A 12,381-nucleotide genomic window follows, 5' to 3' on the forward strand; every position below is an offset into this window, starting at 1 on the left:
AGCAGGAGTGAGCCTGTTCAAGCCGAGTCCAGTGAGCAAAGAAGGCCTAGTGCCCTTTGTGTGCGCTCATGTGTGCAGTAGGCAAGCGTCCGAGACTTGATACGATCAAGGATGAGCTGTCGGCTCGGTACATACGCATAAATGCCGTTTGCCTTGTTCAACTCAGCGGGAGACCAGGTACTTTTTTGGAGCCTCGAAACACGCCCAGGGGCAACTATTATCCTTCCTGGCTCCCAATATGTGGCTTTCAGGTGCGCATTTCGCATATTCCAATTGGAGGCGGCAACTCGACAAAGAAGCAAAACCAGTCCCTCGGTGTATTGCAAACCAGCAGGCAAGCCATCTTCCTGCGCTTGCTTTTCCTTTCCGCTAATGCCACGTTTGTTTCTGTGCAGCAGTCTTGGACAGCACACCAACTCTGAGAAGCAATGGAGCAACACCTCAGTTCAGCCCACATCCAGCAACGTGCTAGGACCGGCTAGGGGCGTCTTCCCGTCCCGTCCGGCGTCATAAGTCGTTCACACTGGACGACCGGCGCGGGGACAAGGGGATACTGGGAGAACACTGGGAGGACCAAATAAAAAGCCCCGTTCGAAACTAGCCACTCAGCCAACAGCGTAGGTGGCGGCCCAGCTCCGTCTCAAGGTGACATTTGGCAATGTAGAAACCCCGCTAAAAGCAGGAGGAGGCGTCGACAAGCTTGGGGCTAAAAAAATTCAGCACATGACCGGCTCGTTGAGACTGTGTTTCGGGTGGCCGATGGCCTTCCGCGTTTTACGTGTCAAGCTGTGCTGACGACTAGATGTTAAAAGGGCAGTGTGTCTCACACTATCAGGATGTATCGAGATAGCTGTGCGCTGCGACAGCCCCGTCGCCGCCCATTTACTGTCAGTCTCCATCCAAGACAGGCTGTCAGGTCATAAATCATGATTCAAGTGCTAATTAGCTAGGCTGAGGCCATCGTTTCGCTGCATAACAGCGCTTGGCAGGCACAGGGACCATCAGCAACTACTGGTACAAGTACATCATTATTCCCAGAAACTACTGATACTGGTTGGCCAAATTCTAAGTAGGAACGACAATTGGTTAGGCGTAGGGCCTTGTGCCCCTCATCGTCAACGCCCCCGTCGCTTATCCCTGATACCCGCAGTGTCCGACTCGGGTTATGCTTGCCAGTCACTAACGTACAATGTTGAGGTGGATGAATTGTTGTCTACCAGTACAAACTAGTGGTGGTAATTTGCGTGATTTTCGGATAAAAAAGAAACAAGGCACGGAGACAAGAGACAACCTTTTTTTGATCGGCCATCACCCCCAGCAAGCACCACGCCTCAGAAAAAGCAAGGTTCGCCCGCCGCTTCTGGATGACAGGTTTCCAGCAAGCCTGCAGGCCCATCCCGTCCTCGTTTTAACCCCCAGTTCTTCCAAAACAAAGCCATGGAGCCCTCCTTGGCCTCCCAAGCACCCACCCCCGACGTTGACGTTCTCATCGCGCAGCTGCAGGCCATCGTCGCCGACCCCAAGGGTTCTACCGTCGCATTGGCTATTGACGACACCAAGCGACAGCAACTCAGGCAATTGACGCGCGCTGCCTCTTTCGCTCTAGAGGAGCCCTTCGAGACGGTCCAGCGTCTTGTATATTCTGTAAGCCTCACCACCCCTGCTCGACGCCATTGTAGTGCGAAAACGGGCTGCGGGCTTTGTCACACTGCATATGTCATACAACGTGAGATCTGACCCGACTTTTATTCTTTCATCTCAGCCTCTTCCGTTGATCACTACGCGCATCGCGCAGGAGCACAAGCTCTTTGCTACGCTCGCAGGCGCCAGTGGCAACCCCGTGACATTTGATGCGCTGAGAGAGGCAACCGGCCTGCAGGCCGCTGTGCTTGAGTCGGTCGTGGACTATCTCGGTACGCAGGGCATGCTCAGCGAGCCAGAACGTGGGCAGTATGCGCCGACGGGCCTCACACAGCTCATGATCGCGCCACTGTTCCAGGATGCCATTACTCATTTGTGAGTGCTTTTCTCATCGAACAGGCCCTCCCGCTCCAGCAGCATCTGTCCCTTCAGCAACCCTATTCTCTTATCCACCCCTACCTTTTTCTACCATCATCTTTTCAACAGACAGTTTGCTTCTCTTCTTCCATATGATTAACTATTTACACAATGCCAGCCACGACAACTGCCTCCCCGCCTTTGGTGCTCTCAATACCGTGCTCTCCAACACTACCCAAAAACTCAACGCGTTCAAAGTTGGGCAGCACTCTTCCGTCGACTTTTACACATGGCTTGAGACGCACCCCGTCCAACAAGGTGCTTTTCATCGGTTTATGGAGGCGCAATTCGCCAGCCTGCCGACCTGGCTCGACGCCGTCGACTTTGGATCCGAAATGAGCGCTGGTCTCTTTTCGCCCGAGCAAGTGGCTTTTGTGGATGTCGGCGGCGGCAACGGCCAGCAGATTGCTGCACTCAAAGCGAAAATCCCAGACCTTCAGGGCAGACTAGTCCTGCAGGATCGGCCAGTTGTGCTAGAGAAGGCGCTCGAGGTGGAGGGCATGGAGAAAATGAGCTATGATTACCTGACGGAGCAGCCGGTCAAAAGTGCGTGTGTTTCTCTGTCTGAATTTGTGCCCTTTCCTCTTTGCTTATTTTCCCACCCCACGGGTTTTTGTTTGTTCATATTCTTACTAAAATGTGTCTAGACGCCAGCGTGTACTACTTTCGCCAAATTATGCACAACAACGACGACGCCACCTGCATCCGCATCCTCCAATCGCAGCTTCCCGCAATGGGCGCCGCCAGCGTCATCATAATTGACGACAAGTGCCTGTCTGACGAAAAGCCGCCGCAGGATAGCCCTGGGATCGAGTACACTGCCGGGCTGAGCATCGCCATGGAAGCCATGTTCAACGCGCAGGAGCGGCGCGAGGCGCACTGGCGGGCGTTGCTACCCCGGGCAGGGCTGGCCATCAAGGAGATTCGTAAGTTTACCAAGTTCGAAGATTCCGTTATTATTGCAATCAAGCAATAGAGCTTTGAACGTGCGAGGGATCTGAATGGGGCAGTGTAAGGTCTTGAGGGTGTCGCATATATTTATGAGTTGATGCGTATTTAAATTGGGTATCACCATTACAGGCCCAGGCCACGCGAACCCTTCGTCCATCTATATAGTGATAGCGCCCGGCGCCGCGCTCGATGCTCCTCCAAATTCGTCGTGCCCGCTCCACGTACCGCGTACAGCGTCGATCGCACCACGCGACGAAAGTTTTTCTATCGAAAGTCAGCTGTGTAATCGTATCGTCTAGTAGCTGAAGAAATCTTACCTGAAATTCCGTGCTGAGCGTGACGACGCAAACTTCATGCGCTCGGATAATATTCTCACAGGCCTGCTCCACCGACTCGTTCGGCCCGAGCTGCGGCATACGATCCGCAAAGAGCAGCAGAATGAAGCTGCCCTGCAGCAGATAGATGCCAAAAAGATACGACATAAACGTCAGCTCCGGGTCAATGGTGAGAATTGTCGACACGGACTGCGAGGCGGAAATGGCATGCGAAGCACACTCGGTAAACCGTTTCGAGGTAATCCAGTCGTCGCCGTCGTCTAGCATGGAAATGGCATCCCATTTGCCGTGCAGCAGGACGTGCAAGACGTGTAGGATATGTGTGCTGTACGCCTTGACGAGGCGAATGCGGGAATGGCTACTGTCTATGGGAGGCAGCCCAACGTTCATGCCCATGGGCATGTCGCTAAAGCCGCGCAAAGGCGCGTCACCGCCAAGACTGTCCAGGCTCAGTTCAAAATCAGCAAGCAGTTTCGAAATAACCATGACGGAATGTATGTCGTCGAGACCGCCGAGGCGTGGATGATGCCGTCTGTGGTGCAATTCAATGATGTCGCCGAGAATGGCCATGAGCGGCAAGAAAGATTCAAAGAAGCCAGTGCCCGACGCCAACGTGGGCGGTCCGACATGGCGCACCGGGAGCTCATTTAGGGGTATGGAGTCGAGGTTCTCCCACACATATTCGGGTAAGGGTGCTTGAATTTGTGAGCAACGATGCCGCCGTGCTGAACATTCTCACTTACTGTAAACCTCGCAGTATGAGTCTGGGATACTGAGGATAGTGTTGAATGACAGGGACAAATGTCTGTCTAGACTGTACAGAAGCCAAAAAACGCGTCGGCACTCTTCTCTCCTCTCGACGGATTGCAGAGTCAACGGGTCCTGCTCACGACGGCATACGCATAGGGGGTTGGCGCATGGCGAAAGCGGTCCAGGACATCTTTCATCCTCTCTGTTCATCTTTAGCGAAAAGGCCAGCCTTGTTGCTTTCGACCACCACTTGTGGCTGTCCGATTTGAAGTCGCCTCCAGAAACGGCAATGGACAATAGTATATACGTCAACACATCGTCAACAACGCCTGCGGGCTCATTAGCAGATGTCAATGTTGGCACTGCACTCGTTGCCGCCATGCTGGGATGTGTATCTTCATGCTCAGCGCGGAGACCGCCATGAATCCGCCGCCATCGATCTGGGTCACGCGCAGAAACCAAGGATGTCGCCAGTTCATACAATTCGTTGACAATTTTCGCTCTGGTGCCAGGTACATGCAGGATCATGACGTCTGCTGTCTGAGCGACACACCATAATATTGTAGCTAGCAACGCCGGGGTAGTTTGCCGAGGGTGAGTCGAGTGTAGAATCGATCTTTTACGAAAAATGCGCGTGAGAATGTATGGTGATGCTCCACGAAACAGCGAGCTACCAGGGTCGGTGAGGAAAATCTCAAGGAGATCACAGGCGACAGAAGCCGGTATGATCTTACAAGTGTACGGGAGAACGGGCTGAAGGAACTTGTAGCTGCATTCTTCCGTCGGGGCTTTGGTACCGTAGTCGTAGCTGTTTGTCTCAGCGATGCTAATGACCCCAAAGGATTCTCGGTGCCGGTGGCGGCTACTAGTGGACGGTCTTGGTGCATATCTATGGTAGCCTGTGCCATAGTCGTTGGCTGTCGCGCCATTAGCAGGCGATGGATAGCCAGCGCTGTCGTCCGACACGAGCGCTTCGGGATCAGGCAAGCCGTCGGGGCCAGTCATGGAGGCTATGCGAGACCGGGGCTTCCTGAAGTGGCCGTCCACCGGACCGTACGGGTACTGATGCGCCGGCGGTATTTGGTGGACAAGGGACGAGACGTTAAGGGCGGCGGAGATGCGCTGCTGCGAACGGGCTTCGCTAGTCGGCTGGAGCTCGTACGACTGTACGCTAGGGAGTGGCGAGGCAGTTTGTTCTGGTGGCGGTTCGGACGTCGGTTTATAGAAGGCGGGCGGGTTGGGTGCAGCATGAGGAGGCGAAAGCAGTGAGGGCGACGACTGCTGGCTGGAAGCATGCGTCGGCTGGAGTTTGGGGTCGCTGTTGGTGGACGCATTGGTCGAGGCAGAAGCGGGTAAGCGACCACGCTTCTTGACTTGGCGGTTGTAGCGACAAGTATATCCGTAGTCTGGGAGGTGTCAGTGTCCAATCGGGTATAATGGAAACAGGTTCTGGGCAAGGGAAATCGGCGTCGTCGCCCGGCGCATGGTGGGACGGACGTCAAGCGAGACCTGGAAGCCGTGAGAACGGCTTGTCTTACCTTGGCAACGTCGGCAGGGACTGGGGGACTGTTAGCCCAAGTTGACACGGCGGCATACTCGCAGCTCCAGAGGGGACTCACTACTCGCCATTGCAGCGGGTGCGGGAGGTGCTGCACTTGTCGCAAGCTCGGCGGGTGCGTTTGCGCGGGCGGGCATGTTCTTGGGGTCCAGAGGGACTGGTGGCAGCGGGCGACTGGCTATCGGGATCGGGATCGGGGCCGCTGTCGGCGGTCATGCTGACGTCGGGTGCCGACATGAACTATCACCAACGAGCAGCAACGTCGGGGGACAACAGGGTGGGTTCGGCGTGTGGCAGAATCGTGAGAATTTACCCGAGGTGTTACCAATGCGGTCTTGGCGCGGCAGCGATATGGAGCGCGAAGGCGGGAGAGGTGAGGAGATGGCGATTGAGGGAAGATTGTAGGAAGGGCCCGGTACAAAAAGGAGATGAGCGGGAGGGGGGGTCTGTAGTAGAAAAGCTTAAAGTGAGCCTTGGGTCGTGATGGTGTCGACCTGGGCAGTTGGCAGTTGGCAGGTTACACCGGTGCTTGTGAGGCGCAACCTACCTACTTTACCTAGGTGCTTTGTTAGGCAAGCCACAGGTTCTTCCCTGCAGGTACATAGGTACCTGAGTAAAGTGGCAAGTCGGTGGTCGAGCACTAAATCCTTGAGCAGTTCAGTCACTCAGCTGGCTCCCTTCCAGTACCTGTAGGTACTTTTTAGCTGTGACAGTGGCGCAGCGACAACCGGTTTGCGGGGTTCTCCAGCGCGCTCGGGTCCCCGAACAGGATGGGCCTGCAGTTCACAAACTCATCACAGGTTCTGGTTGTCGGTCGGCCAGCCGGCCAAGACTCAGTATCCAAATTTTGCTTCCAATGTGATACCATGAGGCTTCGATTCCGTCCACATCACTCTTACCTTGCCATTCTCTAGTGTCCCTTCTATTCCCTTCTCCGCGTCTGTCACCTCTCCCGCCATGTCATCACCCAACTGCCAGCTGCCAAATCTGGCATAGCCTAACCATGGCTAGCGTCTTTAGGCTACTTGCACTGACCTAGGTACCCTGAGTGCCTGTCCTGTGCCTGCCAACTGCCAACTGCCACCTGCATGGCTTCCCGTCATCGGCAACGAGGCCAACTCCGCGCCCGCATAGGGCGGCTGCAAGGCATCATGGTCGCTCGCAAGCCAGAATAGGCCAACATAGACTGACTTTTGATGGCGGAAAGAGAAAGAGCGAGAGAGCTTACGCTTCCCCGAGGGAGTGCAATCCGGGCAACCTGGTCCAAGTCCAATCAGTATTTGGAGGCACCGGTGAACTGCTCAACCAGCTGAAAGAATAATAAGCAAGCTTTAGCTATCTAGCTATGTAGCTTAGGAATCATTTCATCATAGAGAGTAGGAGATTGACTTAGAGGAACACTATAGTCAGCAAGGCAGACATACTGGTAGTTTGCAAGCTGATGGGCGTCCTGGACGCTTTGTAAGAAGTCATCGGGCGGGCACAGCCCGTCTCATCGAAGGCAAGCGCCTCCCCGGACTGTGCTCAATCGTAGTGTAGTGTGGTTCAGCTTCAAACGAATAGAATTATTTGCAGAGTGTCGTGAAGTCGGTCACTGGCTTGGTCTGCGCCTGTTTCGGATAAGCGTCTTGGCAAGCAATCTCTTCAGTGACTGATCGCGTGCCAAAAGCCGTAGTTTTGGAAATGGCCAGGCGACGATCATTGGCAAGAGGTGGGTGTTTGTCCGACGGGGCGGCATTGAAGTGATCCAGAGATATGGCTGTCATTACAGCCACAATGATTGCATCGTGGGTGAAGTCAGCCAACACAGGAACAGCGCTTATCGATCCACCCTGAGGCGGCTGATAGAATATCGTATTCACATAGGTTGGTTCAGATTTGGCTGCCGCAGTGCTGTGAATGCGCCAAAGGAGCTCATCGAGGCAGCCGATACCCTCCCCCCCTCCCCCCCCGGTACTCCTTCGAGTACTTCCAACCAACCCCGTAAGTATAGAAACCCGATACTCTCGTTAGTTTGGTGGGTAGCGTCCGGGATGGCGCTACCTGCACTTGATTTCAAAAAATGGCCAAGTCCGAGCCTTTCCTCCGACAAAAATATTCCGCAGAAACTTTAGAAAGTTCCCAAGGCGTGTTCATAACCACACATCAGCTGCATGAGATATGCCTGGTCGGCTGTGAGCTCCATCCCGGGAGCAATGGGTCTGTAGAGTCTTTCACAGTTACCGCCAGATATTTCTTCTTTTGTGCACTCTTCAGAGATGCCGAGTCTAAGTAAAGCCCTAAGCAAATTTCTCTTTGGGCCACTAAAATAGGTATTGAGAGTATTATTCACCTGGCTGTTGTTCTGGTATCACATAGTCCAAAGGTTCTAGGGTAGGCAGGTAATTCTTGGTAAACCTGCTGATTCAAGAGTCATGAGGCCGCTGGATTTATTCCTCATCCGTATTGCGAAATGAAATAGTCTAGCAAATCGTTGTGTACGAGTATTAACAACCGTCGGCGAATATGTGCTCTCAAAGACTCGTCCGCGAAGAGTATGTCTGTCATACCCAGGGTTGGTGAGCTTCCCGTCCTCGTCAGCAGCTTGGTGCAGGAGTTACGGAATTGCAAGTCGCCAGTGAACTATAGGCATCTTATTGTAGCTACGGTCGAATTACTTTGTCCCGTTGGCTTTCCTAGCGTTTGTGCTGCTCCGCGGGAGGCGCTCTGGTGCGCATACCACGGCTAGCTTGCGCATATAGGCCATGGTAACAGGGAAAGGATTTTTCTAACTGTTAACACGAGCACCAATAGCGCAAATTTCCACTGTGACAAATCTGAAAAAGTCATATGATGTCACCATGTCGGCATGTAAAGACTTATCGCTTGGATTTCATTAAAGATCTGAGCTAAATAGAGCTAGCAAAAATAAAGTTCCGCGTCTTTCGCGCCTTCGGGGCGCATGAGAACAGAAAGAACCGGCCACTTCATATTAACAGAGCCAGCGCTGACCCAAATGGATTGCCATCGTGCGATCCATCAGATGCACCAGTCCTTGCGATCAGCGATGCAAAGGCGATCCTGGCCATCGATGAAAATTAGACTACCCGCTGAATTTCGTTCCACCATATCCGACGGATCAGAAAAACATATCATTCTAGGTCATGTTGTGGAGTGGCCAAATTTTCTTTTATTGGTGTTTCGTCCGCTTCTTGATTATTTAAGACTGAGTACTTGTATTCGAGGACGAGCAAGCTGTCATGGGCCTCCTGTTGCATAAAATATGCACAAAATGAGTGTACGCTTACCGATAGATGTTCCATGAGCGCAGACTAGCTCGTCGATTGAAGATCCGACCAATTGATCATGTTGCCTTGACAGTACCAGACATCGAAGCAGCAACAAAGTGGTAGACCGAAACGCTGAACATGAAGCAAATTCTACCAATTGCTGATCACGATCGCACCAATGATCCTAGGGAAAGCTTAGCCTAGCAGGGTCGCGGGCACGCGTGCACGAAGAAAAGGCGCCAGTGGCTAAGCTATTATTTATGATAAAATGAAGGCATTAAAGAAAGCCAGGAGCAATGGGGAAAATAACAGTAATAAGAAAATAAGAAAAATAAGAAGACTAAGAGAAATAGAGAACAATGCCAAAAGAAATAAGAAGATAAAGAAACAATAAGCTACTACTTCTACTAAAGTGACGTGCGTTTTTAGCATGCTACCTGTTTAGATGGCTGCAGGACCGATCATCATTTGAGGCTATACTGTGCTTCTTTGCGAACGACTTTTTCAGGAGCAGACTATATCACTAGCAGGGAATCATATCTGAATAAGTGAGTTGTAGATTATGTAGTGTATAGGAATGTGTAAGGCTCGCACCGAGTTGCGTTTCACACGTAGATTTCGACACTTGAGATCAGTCGGTGAATACATTTGTACCTATCGATATCTCTCTCTCATATTGACCCTGCTATCCCGTTTTTGGGAAATATCGCAATCAAGGACTGGCCGTAGGTAGGTGCCCACTGTACTGACGGAAAGTGATGTCTACGTGACTCGGCACAAGTACGTGATCATATTGAATTTGGTGGATGGCACTATCTCGCGCATACACCGATATGTTAACAGCTGTTGCAAGGCTTTGCCCTTTTGTGCATAACTGCATAGCAGCGATTTTTGAGCCAACAGAGTGTTCGCTCGCGACCGTTGCGTATCAAGTAGGCACATGGAAATTAGTGGCCACACTGCGAATCCTAGCTATCGCAACCCAACCAATTCAACGCCATTTGCCCGCTGTCTACTTGGCCGCCGCCACCAGCGTACCGACCGTATAGACGCCATGTGATATGTTATTTTGAAGAGGTTACAGTCGTCGGTTGGGATGATCCATTAGCATGAGCGCTTGTAGACGCATCGTTTTCCTCTTTGCTCAAATTTCCCAAGTTGGTGGCTTGTCTCCGATTATATCAGCCAGGTTTTCAGTTAGGCCACATCGAATGTCGTTTTTCCGAAGCCCGTGATAAATTGGCAAGAGTACTTGACAATCGTCATTGAGGATTAATGCAGCTTGTTCCAGTCTAGCTATATGCGGTGTCACTCGAGAAATTCTTAATGCCCTGCACCCGCATCTTGTTCCCCTCCTCCTGTTAGATCCATGCGCCGTCCACCTGGTACACACTACCGCTAACAAACGTGCTCTCGGGCCCGAGTAGGAAGCAAATCACATTCGCCGTTTCCTCTGCTGTACCTTGGCGCTGAAACGCCGTGGGCTCGTCAAACGGCGCGTCGGGGCGTCTTTGGTTAAAGTCCCAATTCTTCTGCATCAGCGGCGTGTATATGGCGCCTGGGGCGACACTGTTGACGCGGATCTCGCGGTCGCCATTTTCCAGCGCCGCGGCCTTCGTAAGGCCCACGATGCCGTGCTTGCTAGCGTCGTAAGCTGCATGTTTCGCGAAGCCTATTTTCTACCCATGTCAGTTCTGCATGCTATTTAGTCCAACTACATGAGTTCGGGTACACGCCTTTGAGTCCGTGAATAGACGACACATTCACAATAGATCCTCCATGCGCGATATTTCGCAGCTGCGCACGCATGCAGTACATGGTCCCTGTCAAGTTGACCCCGATAATCTTGTCCCAGTCCTCATCCTCGAGCTGCGACACCGTCGCGATACCATGACACTTGCCAATGACACCCGCGACGTTGGCCGCGCCGTCTAGCCGCCCATGTTTAGCCACAACGCCCGCAACCCAGGCGTCGACTTGCGCACGCTTCGATACATCAACGCGCTCAACGTCACATTCGATCCCCTGGTCGGCGAAATACGCAGACGCATCTTTCATCGCATTTGGATCGACGTCCGCGACGCACACTGTGGCGCCGCGCTGAGAGAGAATCTTGGCCGTGGCGAAACCGATTCCGCTGGCACCACCAGTGATGCCAAAGACGCGGCCCAATAGCGGCTTGTAGTCCTGAGTGGCCTGCTCATGAGCCTGTTGGCATTTGGCTTGTGCCATCGTAGTGGGGGCCGACACGGTCTGTGTGGTAGTGCTGGCGGCGGGCGCTGGTGCGGTGGTTGACGAGTCGGAGGAATCGCGAGGCTCCTTCGTCGTCGCTGTCGTCGACGGCGTTTTTGTTCTTGACCACGAGTGTCGAATCTTGGCCAGTGCAGAGGGCATACTGAAATGCAACCTAAAAAAAAAACACTCTGCGGTAAAGTGGTCGTGTTGGTGGGCGGCAAGATTGCAGGGTATTATACACGCCAATATTTTCGCGGGATTTGCCAAGACGAGACGATGGCCGCTTGATAGGATAAGCTTAAGAAGGAGAGGCTTTATTCATGGAATTGAAAAGAAGGGGAAGGGAGATTTGCTGTTCTCAAGGGAATGGAAGAGGGGAAAGGCCGTGGAAATTAAATCGCCGTCGCGCCGAGGGCCAGTTGCAGAAAAGATAGACCCGAAGGTTGCAACCAGAGCCAGAGCCGCCTGGGGAAGTTTTTCGACAGCCGCATATATTTCCGGCACAATTCGCCGACCACTCGCGCTACCTATTCATGCTGAGTGAAGAGCAGGGCGAGACTGTTGCGAAGCTCTGGTTTTGTCTTCCTACCTTTTTGCACTTAATTCCCGGCGGATGCTGGTCTGCTTCCGCGTGGGCGGGGGGCTTTGGTGGGGGTTGATTTCAAGCGGCCCCGCGATTATCCCAAAATTTTAATTCACCCGACGGGACATTTCGTCAGAGTGCAGTCACGTCACAGCCGCAGCTTTGTGGACATTTACACCATAGGCACTTTTTCCCCTCTGCTCCGGAAGCAGATATCCGAAGAGGCTAACAAACACGACGATTCGCACCGATCGCATCAAAAAATACGGTTGATCGTCATATAACGAAACTCCTTGCCTACCCGCAGGCGCTCGCATAAAGAATGATAGGTTCGGACACGCGGCCGAGTTCTTCATCTACAGGCATTGTACTATCCGCGTCAGGGCCGGCCATCTGCGGTGTCGGTGCTCTGTGCTCTCTGCCTGCATCTTGTTCCGAACGCACAAATCAATTCCGTGGCGTGGGCATATGGACATGTGCCAGAGCCGCCTAGCGTTGAGAAAGCCAATGCTCTCTGCCTCCGCACAATGATTTACGAATAACACGACTCCAGGCCTCCGAATCCCCGGGGTGCTTAATTAGTGGTACTTGATGGTCTCACGGTGCCGGAGTGCGGCCGTTGTATATTCAGCGGATATCCAC

General features: G+C 52.9%; 6 protein-coding genes across 7 annotated transcripts; 4 read left to right on the top strand and 2 right to left on the bottom strand.

The window, feature by feature from the left end:
• Positions 1 to 141: 141 nt before the first annotated feature.
• On the top strand, positions 142 to 513 carry LMH87_007497 (uncharacterized protein; the record flags this gene model as incomplete). Its single annotated transcript, XM_056192596.1, has 3 exons — positions 142 to 177; positions 252 to 334; positions 396 to 513. 3 exons carry the CDS (start codon positions 142 to 144, stop codon positions 511 to 513), a joined length of 237 nt encoding a protein of 78 aa, XP_056060802.1.
• A 323-nt stretch (positions 514 to 836) lies between these two features.
• Positions 837 to 1,230, top strand: LMH87_007498 (uncharacterized protein; the record flags this gene model as incomplete). Its single annotated transcript, XM_056192597.1, has 3 exons — positions 837 to 887; positions 951 to 1,020; positions 1,091 to 1,230. The coding sequence occupies 3 exons, from the start codon at positions 837 to 839 to the stop codon at positions 1,228 to 1,230; spliced, it is 261 nt and encodes an 86-aa protein (XP_056060803.1).
• A 207-nt stretch (positions 1,231 to 1,437) lies between these two features.
• LMH87_007499 (uncharacterized protein) lies at positions 1,438 to 3,073 on the top strand (the record flags this gene model as incomplete). Of its 2 annotated transcripts, XM_056192599.1 has the most annotated exons (5): positions 1,438 to 1,644; positions 1,763 to 2,016; positions 2,177 to 2,604; positions 2,706 to 2,984; positions 3,069 to 3,073. In XM_056192599.1, the coding sequence occupies 5 exons, from the start codon at positions 1,438 to 1,440 to the stop codon at positions 3,071 to 3,073; spliced, it is 1,173 nt and encodes a 390-aa protein (XP_056060805.1). The 2 variants fall into 2 exon arrangements, with proteins under 2 accessions (XP_056060805.1, XP_056060804.1); XM_056192598.1 differs by lacking the exon at positions 3,069 to 3,073 and having other exon boundaries at positions 2,706 to 3,034.
• A 3,412-nt stretch (positions 3,074 to 6,485) lies between these two features.
• LMH87_007500 (uncharacterized protein) lies at positions 6,486 to 7,125 on the bottom strand (the record flags this gene model as incomplete). The annotated part of the gene is made up of 3 exons (XM_056192602.1): positions 6,486 to 6,649; positions 6,881 to 6,910; positions 7,077 to 7,125. 3 exons carry the CDS (start codon positions 7,123 to 7,125, stop codon positions 6,486 to 6,488), a joined length of 243 nt encoding a protein of 80 aa, XP_056060806.1.
• A 3,157-nt stretch (positions 7,126 to 10,282) lies between these two features.
• LMH87_007501 (uncharacterized protein) lies at positions 10,283 to 11,315 on the bottom strand (the record flags this gene model as incomplete). The annotated part of the gene is made up of 2 exons (XM_056192603.1): positions 10,283 to 10,593; positions 10,658 to 11,315. The coding sequence occupies 2 exons, from the start codon at positions 11,313 to 11,315 to the stop codon at positions 10,283 to 10,285; spliced, it is 969 nt and encodes a 322-aa protein (XP_056060807.1).
• Positions 10,863 to 11,096, top strand: LMH87_007502 (uncharacterized protein; the record flags this gene model as incomplete). Its single annotated transcript, XM_056192604.1, has 1 exon — positions 10,863 to 11,096. One exon carries the CDS (start codon positions 10,863 to 10,865, stop codon positions 11,094 to 11,096), a length of 234 nt encoding a protein of 77 aa, XP_056060808.1.
• Positions 11,316 to 12,381: the final 1,066 nt, after the last annotated feature.

The sequence above is a fragment of the Akanthomyces muscarius genome, chromosome 1, assembly GCF_028009165.1.
Source record: "Akanthomyces muscarius strain Ve6 chromosome 1, whole genome shotgun sequence".
Lineage (NCBI taxonomy): Eukaryota > Fungi > Ascomycota > Sordariomycetes > Hypocreales > Cordycipitaceae > Akanthomyces > Akanthomyces muscarius.